Below are 16,152 nucleotides of genomic sequence, written 5' to 3'. Positions count from 1 at the left end.
AAAACAACTGTTCTCACTTAGTTCAGTATGCTGCTGCTAGTTTAGCTTTCTGGCTTACTAGTTGCTCATCAGTCATGACTAGATTAACCTCCAGTGCTGCCATTTCATTAGATGGTACATTGTGTCAGACTGTGGAGTAACTATACTTGTTTCAATGCAGGATGAGGGCAGGTTCACTGTTGCACAGATTACTTCCAATGTAAGTGAATGCATCCCTCCGATCACAGGCCAGTATGTGTTTGTTTTGAGCATTTCTCACTTGTACTTTCTCTGACCCCCTCTTTTATCTCTTACGTCTATATGACTGGTTGATCTGGTAAGCACATGAATTGTCAAAAGGAGTTGCACCTGCTTCTCATGTGGTTGTGGTTTGAGAAGTAACTGAGGCAATAACATCCTGACTGTCACTAGGCTGTGATGTAAGGGAATTCACGATCTCCCAGTTTAGGGGGGGAAAGGGGAATTTGACATACTTCCCACAGTGCTTTGCCCCAAGCCAGATGGTTTATTTAACCTGATTGGCTGTGGGGTGTAGAGGCATTCTTCTGCCGAGGGCACAACGATGTTCCATGTTTTTGAATACAACAGATCATCCTCTCAGTGAGCATGAGTATACTTTGTGCATAGACAAAAGGCTCCAAGTGTCGTTTTTTTAAGGAATTGAACTCAAAATCCTCTTAATAAGTGTCATGGTTCAGCTTACAGACAGCTTTGTGTGAGTAATTCATTATTGTTTTTAAAATGTTTTAGTTTTTGTGAATGATATGAATAATTATTTGATTCTTAGTTTACAAGAGTGAAATTGCTGCAGTTGGACCTTTTTTGTTTGTTTTGCAAAGAGATGTTTATAATTTCATATCAATCTCGAGCTTCAAAATATTTAAAGAACAAAACTGATGAGATATACTAGAGACTGTTATGCAATGTAGACATTCAGTACCATATTTTGCATTGTTTGTTGATGTTCTGTGCAGCCACATCTCTCCTTCTTCTTCACTTTTTCGGTCTCACGCAGTTGCTTTCCCTTCCCTGTACCCCTACTGTAAGAATGTGTAAGCCAGCTGATTGAACAAAGGCTTCTGTCAAATGGTGTTTCTCAATGCGAAGCCTTTTTTTAGCACCATTCTGCATCAAGGAACAGCAGATTTAGGCCACAACACTCTCTCACTCCTCTTTCTGTCCCTTGCTGTTTGTCTCTCTTTTTGCAGACTCTCTCTCACTCCCTTTCTCATTCATCCATTGCACACACAGACGTACATTCTTGCACTCTCTCTTTCTCTCCCCCTCTTTCCCATTACAATTGTGTTATTTATCCTCAGGCTGCAGCTCTCATTTACCCTTCTCCACAACAAACTCCCATACAGGTCTCTCTGATGTTAATTCTGCTGCACAGTTTCTTGTATGTAAAACTGAATTGTAATGAGAGCTGCTGGACAAATTCAGGGCCTAGAAAAGAGTGATTAGGTTTAACGGCTACACAACTGAGTTACACATTCAGTCAATGTGTACTAATGTACATACTGCATTTTTATTGTGTGAATATGGGTGACTATACAATACTATGTATTTCCCCTACACTATATTTTCATCCTGTATGAGTAAAAATGAGAGGCTGAGCATGGGAGAAGTTGCCTAGTCTGAACTGGTGGCACAGCCTGCACCTTCACATTCTGCTACAAAAGCTTCTGAATTCAGCTCAAGTACTGTGCCAGCAGGCAGTCATGTGACCACATTGGAATTCAACCATTGTTTCAAGCTGCAGAGTCCTTTCTTCTCTGTTAGACTTAGCCTACTATACTCTCACTCTCACTCTCTCACACACTCACACACACACACACACACACACACACACACACACACTCAGTTTTCCCTTGTTTGTTTTATCCAGGTTAAACAGGAACTTGGACTGAAAAGTATCCTAACTCAAGAGTTTATGTTGGGAGACTTGGTCTGATTTTTCTTTCTCTGCCTGTGTGCTTTTATTGGAAAGGTTACTGAATGGTCAGGGAAATGAGAGTTTACATTAGTCTTCAAGAAAACTTTAATTTGGAAATTAAAACATTTATAAACCCTGTCTGCTGCTCCGATTGAAATGAATATCAGTTCCTGTTTAGGAATGTGGTTTGCCATTGTCATACTGCATAGACCACACAATAAAAACAACAAAAAGAAAGAAAAAAACAACTTTAACACATCCTTCTATTAATAGCTTATTGTCTTCTCATCCAGTATTCTGACAATGTGCCCTCATCGCATAATTCATGGTCCCTGCTGTTTCCTTTTGGGTTCATTTTAGCATCTGTATCTTTCTGGGGTTATCAGCACAGGACCAAACTATGTAAACACTTACAGAACACGTGAGGTCATTCTTACACACACTGAAATCAGTGAAGATGTCAGAGTCATTTAAGGAATACATTCGGTTTTGAAACTGTCTTTGTTTCTAGCATTCATGGTGCACACATACTGAATTGCCATATGTTATTTTTGTTTGGTTATTGCAGCCATCGAAGTCGAGATGACGATCGCATATCCAAACCAGGGGCCATATCCACACCAGTGAAAAGCTCTGATGATGGCGTGTTGTCACTGGCCAGCGATCAGGCCAGCTTCAGAGATGACAAACTGTTACCTCCGCTGCCAGGTACAGAAACCTCTGCTCCTCAGCGCTAGGGATTAGTGTAGGATCTCGTGTTTGTCTCAGCTCCTTTTGTATTTCTCCATCTCGTTGTCATTATTACAGTACAGTTCCAATTAGGTCTAATCGCAAAGAGACGTTCACTAAGACTTAGTCTGCACACTGCTGTAGTTTAATCAAGTTTCCTATAGAGCTGTGTCGAAAGACAAATTAATATTAAGACAGCGAGTTATTCTACTTTCTGTGTTTTGTATTTTTGGCAGAACCAAAGCCAGTTTATGCACAGCCTGGTCAGCCTGACGTGGACTTGCCAGTCAGCCCCTCTGATGCCCCTGTACCCAGCGCCGCTCATGATGAAAGCATTCTCAGGTAAATGTCCAAGATGCTCTCATCCAAAGCACCTTGCAGTATAATTGCATATGTTATTCACTTTGATAATATGAGTGAGTGAAAATTGTCATACCTTCCATTTATTTAAAATTTAGTTAATATTATGACAGAGATTCTGGTGAGCTTTTGTTTTGCCTTTTTCTGTTACACCACATTCTGCTTGCTTGGATAACTGGCTGTGTTTTGTGTCTCTTAAAGTTATTGTTTTTAAGTCCATTGTTTGCTGACCTTTTTGCTCCGTAATACCCGTCTAACTGTTTACCTCTGCAGGCCAAGTATGAAGCTGGTCAAGTTCAAGAAGGGAGAGAGTGTCGGACTGCGGTTAGCAGGAGGGAACGACGTGGGAATTTTTGTGGCAGGAGTTTTGGAGGACAGTCCTGCAGCTAAGGAGGGGCTTGAGGAGGGAGACCAGCTTCTCAGGGTACGCTATCGTCCATCACTTAAACAACATGGCTTTAGTTACCTATTGTTTGTTGTTGTTTTTTAAACTGTGTGAAATGTAGTTTTTTAAATAGTGGTGAGGGATTAAGAGAAATTTGCTGGAAATGTTCTGTGCTCACCAGTTTTTAAGATGTGTACATGATACATATTTCACAGGGGGGGGGGGGGAGTGTGGCAGACAGGAGTTCAGTGGTTTCAAAGGAAAAAACATTAGTCATTGCTTTGTGTTCAAAATAATTCTACCCAAAGTCTGGCTAAAAACTGAACTGAGTAGATCTAAGTTCGTTTTAACAGCTGAAGTGAACTATTTATAACATTCTGCAAAAACTGTCCTCTTCTCCAGCTGAGGTCCTTTCATTGCACTGTCAGTCAATGCGTTCCAAGAAAAAAAAAAAAACTCCTCAGGCAACACTGTCATTTATCAAATATGCCAGCCTTGGTTGTAAAAAAATGGACAGTGGTAGGGGAGAGAAATCTACTGCACAAAAAACACAGGTTTTACAGTAACCAGGGGTGTGTAAATGTATTCTATGTATTCTCTTATTACCTTGTTGATTGTGTGCGCATGGAACGTAGTGCATCTCTTTCTCCTCTGTCACAGTGCCTTGTCCTGGTATTATGCAGCTTGTAAGATTATTCTAAGGTATTGTTTTCTGTCACAGTTTGTTCTAGTGAGACTTGGGGAGAGAAAAGTCCATCTCACAAGTGTGAAGGTGGGAAGAACACCTGGTGTTATTGTCAAAATAGATGAGCAGTTGCTTCCCACACTAACTTAGATAATCGGTGGTGAAACTATGTGATCCCGTAGCCACAATAGTTTTATTTCTGTGTAAAGAGATCTTGGGAATACAGTACAATGTTTCTGTCAGTCTGTGAGTCATTCTGGCCTCTGCCTCGCCTCAAAACACCCCTTGTTTCCAGTGTGAAGTCACAATGGAGGTCGTTCTTGCACTCTAACCTCTGAACAGTTGACTCTCTGTTCCACTGGATACTAGAGTAACATTGTTGATGGGATGATGGAAACCCTCTTGATGTCAGTGTTGGATCCATTCTGACGTGTTTATACAGCAACCAAGGATTGCACCTGCTATGTTTAAGGCTGCAACTGCAAAGCTGTGTAGAAGAGGCTGAATACTTAGCCACATTGTTTTTTCCCCTCTGACATTAACATTTATAGACTACATTTATCTGATAAACAAAGCCATCTATTACCTTATATCTGTTTTGAACTGAATGTACTATGTCTTCGGTACCTCCCACTCCACAGCGTAGATCTCTTTTTGTGTCTGTGTGTGTTCTCTGCACTGTACAAACACATCGTAGAGACTTCCAGGACATTGTTTTCCATCTTTGGATGGTTTCCCTTTGGTCTTGGTGTGCTAGTGGAGATAAAGACGTCAAGCCCTCCTGTTTCTGGGAAGGATAAAGGTGTCTTTCTGAGGTTCAGTGATTCCGTCCATATGTTTCTGGTTCCCCTGCTGCACCTCTAGCAGAGTCAATAAACAGCAGTTATTGTGTTTGGGACAGCAGCGGGAGACTAGGAGGAGGCTGCTCAGTTGTAGTGGGAGTACATCGCCCTGTTTTCTCTTTGCTCATGTTCCTTTTATTCTGTGAGAAATAAATGAGTCATAATGGGGTTTTATTTTTTAGTTAAAAAATAAATAAAATTGTTGTTGAAAGTTGAAAAACGGGAGCGAAGTAAGCTTTAATACTGTAGCAATTCTTTAAACATTTAACAATGAGGATTTAAAACACATTAGGATCAAGTTGGCCTTCAATAATATGAGATTAAGAGTTTATAATTAAATTTTCTGTTCTGTATGATAGTTACTATTCATTTAATTGGACTGTAAATTGATGTCTGTTCTGCATCTCTGTAGGTGAACAATGTGGACTTTACTAACATCATCCGGGAGGAGGCTGTGCTGTTTCTGCTGGATCTCCCAAAAGGAGAAGAAGTTAATATTCTGGCTCAGAAGAAGAAGGATGGTGAGTGATGACAGTATATTTACTGTGGCGGTAGCATAAACGCATCAGTAATCAAGAACGGCACATTTAAAAGGTTGTTGTCATCATCTCTTGTTGTTTTCTGTTTTTTCTTTAGTGTATCGGAGGATAGTGGAATCGGACGTGGGTGACTCCTTCTACATCCGTACACATTTTGAATATGAAAAAGAGTCACCGTATGGGCTGAGCTTCAACAAGGGCGAGGTGTTTCGCGTAGTAGACACGCTCTACAACGGCAAATTAGGCTCCTGGCTCGCTATCCGTATTGGCAAGAACCATCAAGAAGTGGAAAGGGGCATCATCCCCAACAAGAACAGGTAAAAGAAGTTTCAGGTCACACCTTTAATACCTGTACCACTTGATCTGCCACTTTATGAATGGGCAAGGGAGGAGGCAAATGAATAGAAGCATTGTGATTGATCTAGGAGCAGCAAGAAAATATTTGAGAGCTGATTATTTCCATCACTTACTTGTGCAGTCTACTATATTTAACACATTTATCATGATTTCTACTAATTGTTTCTGTAAATTTGAAGAAAAAGCTTATAAAAAAAGTTATAGAATAAGTTGTTATAGTCTGTTTTTAAACTGTAAGTTTTTAAAGTATGGCATATTTAGGTTTGTGAGGCCTATGTGTCTGAGGATATGTAATATAGATCATGATGTGGCCAACAGCATCGTTTTATCTAGGCCTCAACAGCCTCTGGCAGTGTTTACACAGAGATTCCTCACTGTCCTGCTGACAGAAAAGGCATAGCTTCCCACACGCTGCATGCGTTTTTGTCACAATCAGTAAGCATTGTGAAATACATCTGAGCTTCTCTGCCAAGTTCTAACTCCACCCTGGATATTCTTTAAAAACATAAAACCCTAAAATCACACTGAGAATTCATTAGTATTTTGTAGGTACATATTTATGTATATCGGAGCATCACTAAAATGTGTATATCAAAGTAATCTGTGTCGTTATCTTGGGGAGAATAACTTGAAAGAAATGCATTTGCAGATATCAAAATGCTGACTGTTATTTTGCTAGTATGCAGTATTTTATCAATTATGTCTTATTAATGCTCTTTATAATAGGAATATTGAGCTATACATTAGATTGGACTAGCCCCCAAGACAATCTTTTCAATTAGCCTTAAAATAAAATGGGTTTTAAGCCATCAGCAGCATTTGTTCAGTCAGTAATGGCAAGCTCTATAATTAGTCTGTCAAGGATTTACAACTCAGTATAGTACCAGTCTATTGCCATGACTTTTCTTCAAAGAATAGTAAGCTGGATGCTATATACATGAACTATCTAAAAGTGGCCTTGATTGCAGTTTTGACCTGACAGCTGACCTTTCTCCTACTCTTCTGTGTCCAGAGCTGAACAGTTATCCAGTGTGCAGTACACCCTCCCCAAAACACCTGGGGGCGACAGAGCGGACTTCTGGAGATTTCGAGGATTGCGAAGCTCCAAGAGGAATTTGCGGAAGAGCAGGGAGGACCTGTCAGCCCAGCCAGTTCAGACAAAGTTCCCTGCCTATGAAAGGGTGGTGCTGAGGGAAGGTAAGCGTTCATAGGGGATGGCAGTAACAACAATCAACTGGAGACTCCATATATCTTAATACTTTTATTGTAGGCAAGAATTTACGAAGTAGTGGACAGATTTCAACCATTTAGCTAAAAGAAACACAAGGCCCTTCACAGCACTTGGGAGTTCCAGCTAACTAAAATTATTTTGTACATTCACAAAGTTTATAGTGTCATATAAACCTTCAACTCACATCATTACAGACAAAAGTACAGCTTAGATATTTAGATTTTTACCTGTTATCTAATTTGGTTGTGTGAAACTACATTTAAATTTTTTGGATGTAGAGGTTGTATTATGCTTTTTGTGCATGTAACAGGTTTGCAAAGTGAAAAAGCCCAAAGTCCACACCAAAAGGAGTTCCCATCTCCCACAGAAAACTCTGCTCTGAACTGCCTGAAAACAGCTCAATTGTAGTCTGGCAGTTTCCCTTTCATCCCTGTGACGACACAAGGATGAAAGCAAAATGCGCGTCATATAATGCGCGCAAGTGGCTAGTTCGACACTCGCCAAACAACACCTGTGGAAAAACACTGAGCTGCTGCACACACACCTCCTCTCCCTTCCAAACACTAGCTATCCTCCAGGCAGTCAATGAACATAAAGTTGTTACTGTGATGTAGAGACAGAACTCAGTTCTCAAAACTTTATTGATGAAACATACATTTGTTACAGATTAATAACTCACCACTCTGAAACTCTTGCTCCAGTCCATGTTGCTAAGCTGGTAAGGGGAACATATACAGCTGAACTGAAGCCGTGTTTACCGGTTTCTCACTGACCCGAAGCTACTCTGCTTCTGATTGGCTAGTAGTCCTTAACTAGGAACTGCGCATGTGCAACTCCCAACAAAGATCATTTTGAGACAAGATGTATCACTCCATAGCTAAAACGAAGCCTTCAACACACAGGGTGAAAAGAGGAGCTGCAGCAATGTGCAGTATGACAAAAAATATGGTGTTTTTTGAAAATGTAACCATGTAAACCTGTTCTGGTACAACCCCTAAATAGGATTTTGAACCTGAAAATGAGCATAATCTCCATGACATGGTCTTGTTTTTGTACAGCTGGTTTCCTGAGGCCCGTGGTTATCTTTGGGCCAATAGCAGACGTGGGCAGAGAGAAACTGGCCAGGGAGGAGCCAGACATTTTTGAACTAGCAAGTAAGTAATAAAGTCGTCTCCCTCTGTTCATGTTTTCTGTAGTGTCCACTGTGTGTCTTGCATTGATAGGAGACCAGACTGTTAATTTACTCAAGACACATCGCTAAAGCTGTGGGTTGTTTAACTTATTCACAGTAGCATTCAAGTATCTGATAGATGATGACCTTACTGTTGAGTCAGTACCTCTATTGTGTTAGATTCTTTCTGCTGCTTAACACCAGAACACTACTACAGCTGGTTTTTTTTAGTAGTCATTTAGTCAAGTTATGTCCGTTGTTTCCTGTGTTTGTTTGTAGCTTCTCTCTTCCTTTCACTCTTCTACACTCCAAGCAGATATGCACACTCCTTTTTATTTCAGACCTCATCCACTGCCTCTTATTGGAATTGCTAGCTTCTATAATATGTGGTTTTTATTTCAACACTCAGTATTGAATTCCAATTACTTTAAGTGCACAAACACACATGCTAGCGCAACCACACACATATTCAGCACACACCCACATAAAAAGTGATTCCATTCCTTGATGTTTATTTGTGTAACTCCAGTGATGTTTGTGTGACTGTATTTTCTTTTCAGAAACACAGCAACATCAAGGAGGGGAAAGTACGTCACTTAGTGCATCAACTTCTGTTTGTTTTACTTGATTCAGTGAATGGCAGATAATCTATAAACTGGTGTTTCTTGGCTAGCTGACCTATATATGTTTAAACAATGTGTATAGGGGAATAGCACTTGATTTAGGTATTCACATTTGTCACTACAATTGGAGATACTTGTTTTAGTATATATTAGCATGATACACAGTCTTGGAAAATGAATCACCAAACACAGGAAAAATGCAATATCATACTTGCGCACGGTTAGTTTTAAAATGACTTATTTTAGTGTAATTGGAAAGAAAATACCCATGATATTGTATTTGACTCACTGACTAAAATTGCACTTGACTCTAGCAAACAAAATAGCATAATTATCAATTATATTTATTTAAGAGTTTAAAAAGCTCTGCTGCATTCGTATGAATCGCATTTTGCACATCCAAACCAGTTCAGGAAGATGTCTTCATAGATTGGATTTATCTGTCATTGAAATTTGATTGGAAAATGCTGTTGAGAATGTATTTTTCTTTTCCACTTTACATGTTTTTGCCCAAATTTAAGTCTCTAAGGAACTGTGTGTCATTGTGATATTGCATGGTGCATAATGGAAGAGATTAGCGAATTATGATTAATGTACAGTATCCTTAAATCATAGTTAACTTTAGTGGTATTCCCCTCTTAATGCCAGGTTGCATCATGTTAAAAAGACAAACAGCAAGACAGCATGTGAAGCTGGGCAGTTAATATGCCATGAAAATTGACTTGCTTTTTAACAAAATCATAAGGAAATGATACAATTATACAGGATATACTGGGAGTTCAAAACGTTTGACACCAATTTTTATGCTTTTTGCACTAATTGTTGCCTATAAAATACCACATGCTAACAATGATTGGCAGCAAATCAAAATGGCATTAACTGGCCAACTGAAGGCTTTGCCCAGAAAAAATGCCCACAATACCATCCATAATAATACACAGCACATAGTACTTATGAAATAAGATTACTTAACCATCGAAGCAGTCTATTTATGTCTTATATTGTATCCTAAAATAAATTTCACTATACTGTGTGTATTCAGAGACATTATCCGTATAGGAATGCAGCAAATTGTCACCAGATATTTAGGTAGCAGGTGTTTTAAGTGTATCAGTATGAAATTTGATCAAAATCGCTCATTTAATGGCTTACAGTTCGGGCTACAATTAAACCATGAACAAAATGTTTTTGGGTAGTTTTGAGAAGTATTTGCAGATAATAGATCCTATTAGAAGGTTAGAAATTAAGCCTCGCCCTGTCATGTGTTTAAGTCATTACTATACTAAACATCCTGTTGAGATGATTGCCCTCTCCTGAACCTTGTGTGTCTAGGCAGGAAACCATTGCTTATCTTTATATAAATCATAAACCCCTCTACACATCCTTGCTTAAATCCTTGAGGCTTACAATGGCACTGTATTCACATTAATCCCAAATGACCCTCATGCTCTTGTATGTGCATATTTCATGTCGGTGTTTCTCACATAACGCATTTCTTGCACCATAATTATAGATGCACGCACACATGAATTATACACCAAATTTAATTTCCCTAAACCTACCCAAAATAGACTATTGCATGACTTGGCTGCTGTCCTCATTTTTGTTTTTAGTCACTAGCTATTTTTCTTTTATAAACGTACACTTGTCCTCTCCTGTACGGAGATTATTCTTCTGTATTTAAAAGCTCTATTTATGGGAGTCGACAACTGCACACTACGAGTGTGTCTAATTGGGGCACAGCCTGTGTTTATTGTTGTTTGTCTTTTGTGTTGATATGGTGTAGTAACTCTGTCCATTTGTCTGCCGTAGAGAGTGAACCCAGGGATGCAGGAACTGACCAGAAAAGCTCGGGCATCATCCGCCTGCACACCATTAAACAGATCATTGACCGGGTGAGAAGAGCTAGATATGCACAGACCATTAAAGATAAAGGCAAATGGTAGAAATAGACACATCTTTTAACAGATTTGTTACGGTAATGAAAATATGGCAGATAGCCACAATGATGTGTACAGCTCACTGCTGCCCTCTGGTGTACTGCACTCTAATGATGTTAGTTGCCCGAACCTCAGCAAAGTGGTGGAAACTAATTGAGACCGATGAGCTGACCTCTTACAAGGCTTCAAAATCTGCCACACAATATGTGAAAAATCATGTTGGCCATATGCTCAGTCTGTCAACAGAGGTGAAACTACCTAGGACCTTATTGAAATAAACACATTAACAACACATTTATGTTTTTATTTGTGTTTTGTGTATGAAGGACAAGCATGCAGTGCTGGACATCACCCCTAATGCAGTGGACCGTCTGAACTATGCTCAGTGGTATCCAATTGTGGTGTTTCTCAACCCAGACACCAAGCAGGGCGTGAAGAACATGAGGACCCGTCTCTGCCCTGAGTCTAGGAAGAGCGCCAGGAAGCTCTATGACCGAGCGCTTAAATTAAGGAAGAGCAACCACCACCTCTTCACCAGTGAGTCCATCGGGAGGGAGAGAGAGAGAGAGAGAGAGAGAGAGGGTTAGATGGGGATTTCAAACTAAGGGGGGTGGAAGACATTTTACAGAGGGCAAAGACACATTTCAAAGGCGGTTGACACTTGAGTGACGCGGTGGGGGCTGTGGCTACACGGCACTTGTGCTGGCCCTGTTCTGTCAGACTTCTTACAAAAGCTTGTTCAGCACAGAAGAGCACCGTCGGGTCCCTTTCTCAGCATGCATTCTTCCCGTCAAGGGATATGGTGTTACCATGCTTTAGGAGCATCTGCTGGTGATAAACATGTTTAGAGAGCATTTTGCTTGGCTCACATTCAGCCTTTGCACACACACAAATTCTTGATTAAAATCTTCTGTCCAAACAGTTATTACACCACAAACTGCATCTGCGTACTACGCCTTTATCCACTGGTTTTCATTTGAGAGGTTTTCTCAAAATCAAGCCACATAATGATGTTCTGCTATAATTGATGTTTATAAAACTGGGAAACAATAAATTTGGAATATTTACTAAAATGCACAAGGCAAGAGATTGTTAGTATCACTTCCCTGTGTGTTGTGAATGGTTTGCACATTTTATTCAAAAACGGTTACTTATGAAGAAGAAGAAGAAGAAGAAGAAATTTGCACTTTAGCAGCATAGTCAACAATCTTTGGTTCCCAAGTAAGAAAATTGCTTGAGCAACTTAAAAATTATCCTTTCACAGACATGATGCCAATCATGTAAAAGTGGCAGAGCATTTGTGAGTTAGAGTTCATGTCTAAAATGAACTTTTATTTATGATGCTATGGTTTTACTTAATTGCTAATTAAGTAAATGTTCATACTTATTTCATTGTAGAGATGTTTTTTATTCTCTTCTGCTCTTCTCTCTTTGTGTATTCAGCAACCATTAACTTGAACAACATGAATGATGGTTGGTTTGGAGCGCTGAAAGAGATAATCCAGCAGCAGCAGAACCAGCTGGTGTGGGTTTCAGAGGGCAAAGTAAGACCCCCCCCGTCTCACACACACACACACACACAGACAGACAGACAGACATTTCTTACTCCCTCTCTCCCTTTACCTTTTGTTTTCCAGGCTGATGGGACAGCTGAGGATGACCTTGACATCCACGACGACCGACTGTCCTACCTGTCGGCACCAGGTAGTGAGTATTCCATGTACAGCACCGACAGCCGCCACACCTCCGACTACGAGGACACGGACACAGAGGGTGGAGCCTACACCGACCAGGAGCTGGATGAAACACTGAATGACGATGTGGGTCCACCCACGGAGCCTGCCATCACCCGCTCCTCTGAGCCTGTCCGTGAGGACCCACCGGTCATCCAGGAGCCCCCTGGCTACGCTGGTTACCAGCACACAGTGCAGCCGGACCCCCTGAACCGCATCGACCCAGCTGGATTCAAGGCACCAGTGCCGCAGCAGGTAGCGTTTCTGAGAGCTGCACGTCTTCCCTGTTGTCTGGAGGACGTGGTGTGCGTTAGAAGGGTTTTCTGGAAGCGCTATTGAAGGCACTTTTTTATTTTTACAGTTACAAAACTACTGTTACAAAACAATATCAGTGGGAAAGTGAAACCCATTGTGGTCAGGTATTTATCGCAACATATAAATATTATATATAACATATATATATATATATATATACATATATCTCTATATTTATTATATTATTTATTTCTATGTTTGTTGATTGATGTTTGTGATATTGTGTTTTTTATTTTTGAAAAGGAGAAGAACTTGAAGTTTTACTGTTACTCTTGTACTCTGTATTACCACAAGCTGTCTTATTGGTGTGACTGTTGCTGATGTCACTGGGAGAAGAAACTTATGTCTAAGTGTCTGTACCAGTAATCACCTATGTGCACTTCCTACCTTTGTTTTACCTATGACTGGGACTGTGACAATACGAAACTAGAAAGTATTATGTGCATGTTGGAAATGCCAGTGTTAACCCAGTGTACCTGTGAAATGTATTAATCAAAACCCGATTGGCCGTTGTGATATCCAAATCTTAACGTTTGTCGTCTCATGATGTGTTAATGAACATAAAAGGGGGAAAAAGGAGAAACTACTGTATTGTAACTGCAGCATTAAAATCAGTTAGTATTCTCTAACAATGAAAACTTGTCCTGCTGCTAATTCCTAACTCTCACATGCCATTGGTTGATCTACAGCTATTGTTAAATGCGGAGGCGGGTGATTGGTTATTTGAATCAGTGTAAGATGTAGGCACAAATGAGGAGCAGACCGTTTAGAGGGGCTGTGAAGGTAGTAGCACTTGTTAGTACTGCACCATAGTGTGTCAGCGCGTGTTATTAAACATTTCTGAACCACTTCACAGAAAGCAGAGGCCGCTGCCGTCCCTAGCATCCCCCAGCAGCCTGAGCCCCTGGCTGAGACATTGCCCCCTGCTGTCGACGTTACTGTAAAAACTGTAGGGGGTCTGAGCCCTGACGAGGCTCCTGGAGCTCCCCACAGCCAGCCAAGCCCCAACCCAGAGGCTGGCTCACTTAGGAGGCCCACCCCTGAGCTAGCCCCTCAGAGCTTCTCACCAGAACCTCTACAGTCTGGAACGGCCAGTACAGAACCAAAGGTATCCATCTGACCGTCACTGGACGCGCCGTGACCTGGGCCAGCTCAGCCCAGTCTGACCTGGCTGACCTCCTGTGCTGCTGCTGCCTGTCTACCTACCTACTTCCTGCTGCTACGCTCTCTCTCTCTCTCTCTCTCTCTCTCTGTCTCCTTCTGCCCTGCATGTCTGCTGACCACAGTGCTGCCCAGAAGAGACTGTGTGTGTGTGTGTGTGTGTGCGAGAGGGTGTGTGCATGTGCTGGAGTGCGAGCAAATGCTGGTAAACAACAGTGGGCTTTGGAGATGATGGCTGCACTGACACGCCTACATGTAGGGGAGCAATGGAAATCCTGCAGCTCTCACTGTTGCTTATCTCTTACCTCTTTGCATGGCTGCAACATGTTTCTCTGTTAACTACCAGAAGCAGATGTATTTGTGCTGTATTTATCATTGCTGATTGAATGGATATCATTTCTTTGTAAAAGTAGCCATTAATTTTCCAACCATTTTATGAATGTTTGTCTTCTGTTTGAATTGTAGCTATGACCAAGTAGCGAAGACCACCTAAACAGAAATGTTCTTTATATTTGGATGGATAATTAATGGTTACTTCTCAAATATCAGGATTTTAGATTTTTTTTTTTTTTTTTGTACAATGGGTATGTGCTTGTAATGTTAAATAATTATTGTGGAAGTTTCCTTCAAAATTTCACCAAGACAGTGGGTGACATTTTCCCTTGTGAATGCAGTAGTGTACACGTAATGTGTCAAGAAACCCCAAGTTATTAGTCAAATTATTGATAGACCCTCTGTAAGTAATTTACATTACATTTCTATATACCATTTTCAAATTTTGTCAGCTTGGACAGGAAAAATGCATCCCATTGTTTTGTTGTATTTTTTTATTTTATAACTTTGTTATTCTTTGTAATTCATTCAAGTGTTTAATTTGGGTACATTGTGGTGTTTTAAAGCTGCAATGAATGTTTGGCTGTGCTGCGATTTCTGTTTAATCTAAAGTGTCATCTGACCAGTAACTCTTCCCTCTCAGTTTCTCTATTTCAGGTCTGTCCCTTCTTGTTTCCTCTACTGCAATTAATTTCACGGACTTGTTTTAATATTCTCCTTTTCTCGTGCTATAACTGATTTTTGTATGTCCAGTTTTTCATATTACATATTTTATGTCCGTGTGTTAGTGGATCCTGTTCAGTTGTTAACCTTACCCTGTGTTTCTTATTTGTTTGGTAGATGTATCAGAATGATCCATACAGCACAGACAACAACACAGGGAGAATCAGTCACACCATGAAGCCTGTGACTTACAACCCTCAGCAGGGTTATCACCCTGACCAGCCATACAGAGATTACGACCACCCACCAAGTCGGTATGATGTCAGCAGCAGTGGAGTCAGCAGCGGAGGTGGTTACCCAGAACCAAAGTACCGGAACTATGACTCTAACCCACCCTACGAGAACAGTGTGCCTCACTATGACCAACAAACGTGGAATCCCTACAAGCAGCCCCTCTCTACTGCCAACTCCCAGGGCTACGATCCCCGTTTGCCATACGGTGACGGCCCTGACTCCCAGTACACCCCTCCTCTCCGCCACGACGGGCATCCATCTCAGCAGGGATTCGACGGACGGCCTCGCTACGGTAAACCGACGGGTCCAGGGCCTGTTCGCTATGATGATCCCCCACCTCCTGCTCCGCCTGACCTGCACTACAACCAGGATTCTCACCTGAGCACTTATCCCTCAGCTGCCCGCTCGCCAGAACCCCCTGCCCAGCGACCTGCCTTTAACCAGGGGCCAACGCCACCGCAAAAGAGCTACAAACCTCAGCAGTATGATCCCATTCCTGTGAACTCTGAAACCAGCCCCACACCACCTTTCAAAGCAGAGGCCCCCTCACCGTCCCCTGCAGACCCTCCGAAACCCACCCCTGCCAGAGATGAGAAACCGGAGGATGACCCCGCCATGCGGCCGCAGTCAGTCCTGACTAGGGTCAAAATGTTTGAGAACAAACGCTCTGTGTCAATGGATAGAGCCAGAGATGCAGGAGATTCATCTGGGAACAGGGTAAACTGTTGGCAGATATATTACATAAGGCAGCTTGAGTAGTTACAGTTGTTACTAGTCTACTTAACTTGTACATTTTCTTTTCAACATATTGAGAAATTAACACATTAGAAGTGAACATCCTACTGATGGGGTTAA

General features: G+C 41.2%; 1 protein-coding gene across 1 annotated transcript in view; it reads left to right on the top strand.

Annotated features, from left to right (window-relative positions):
* tjp1a (tight junction protein 1a) overlaps positions 1-16,152 on the top strand; it is a 106,174-nt gene that overhangs the window by 79,512 nt on the left and 10,510 nt on the right. The window contains 14 exon segments of the mRNA XM_038700548.1: positions 2,505-2,644; positions 2,902-3,007; positions 3,299-3,449; positions 5,350-5,458; positions 5,574-5,793; positions 6,846-7,030; positions 8,123-8,218; positions 8,796-8,822; positions 10,671-10,753; positions 11,125-11,335; positions 12,242-12,342; positions 12,436-12,786; positions 13,703-13,954; positions 15,181-16,014. Coding sequence (XP_038556476.1) covers positions 2,505-2,644; positions 2,902-3,007; positions 3,299-3,449; positions 5,350-5,458; positions 5,574-5,793; positions 6,846-7,030; positions 8,123-8,218; positions 8,796-8,822; positions 10,671-10,753; positions 11,125-11,335; positions 12,242-12,342; positions 12,436-12,786; positions 13,703-13,954; positions 15,181-16,014 — 2,866 coding nt within the window.

The sequence above is a fragment of the Micropterus salmoides genome, unplaced genomic scaffold (genome assembly GCF_014851395.1).
Source record: "Micropterus salmoides isolate LMB-PRFRI ecotype aquatic unplaced genomic scaffold, ASM1485139v1 Ms_hic_scaffold_6, whole genome shotgun sequence".
NCBI classification, from domain to species: Eukaryota; Metazoa; Chordata; class Actinopteri; order Centrarchiformes; family Centrarchidae; genus Micropterus; species Micropterus salmoides.
The sequence above is the reverse complement of the archived record's forward strand: the minus strand, read 5'-3'. Positions and strand labels throughout refer to the sequence as shown.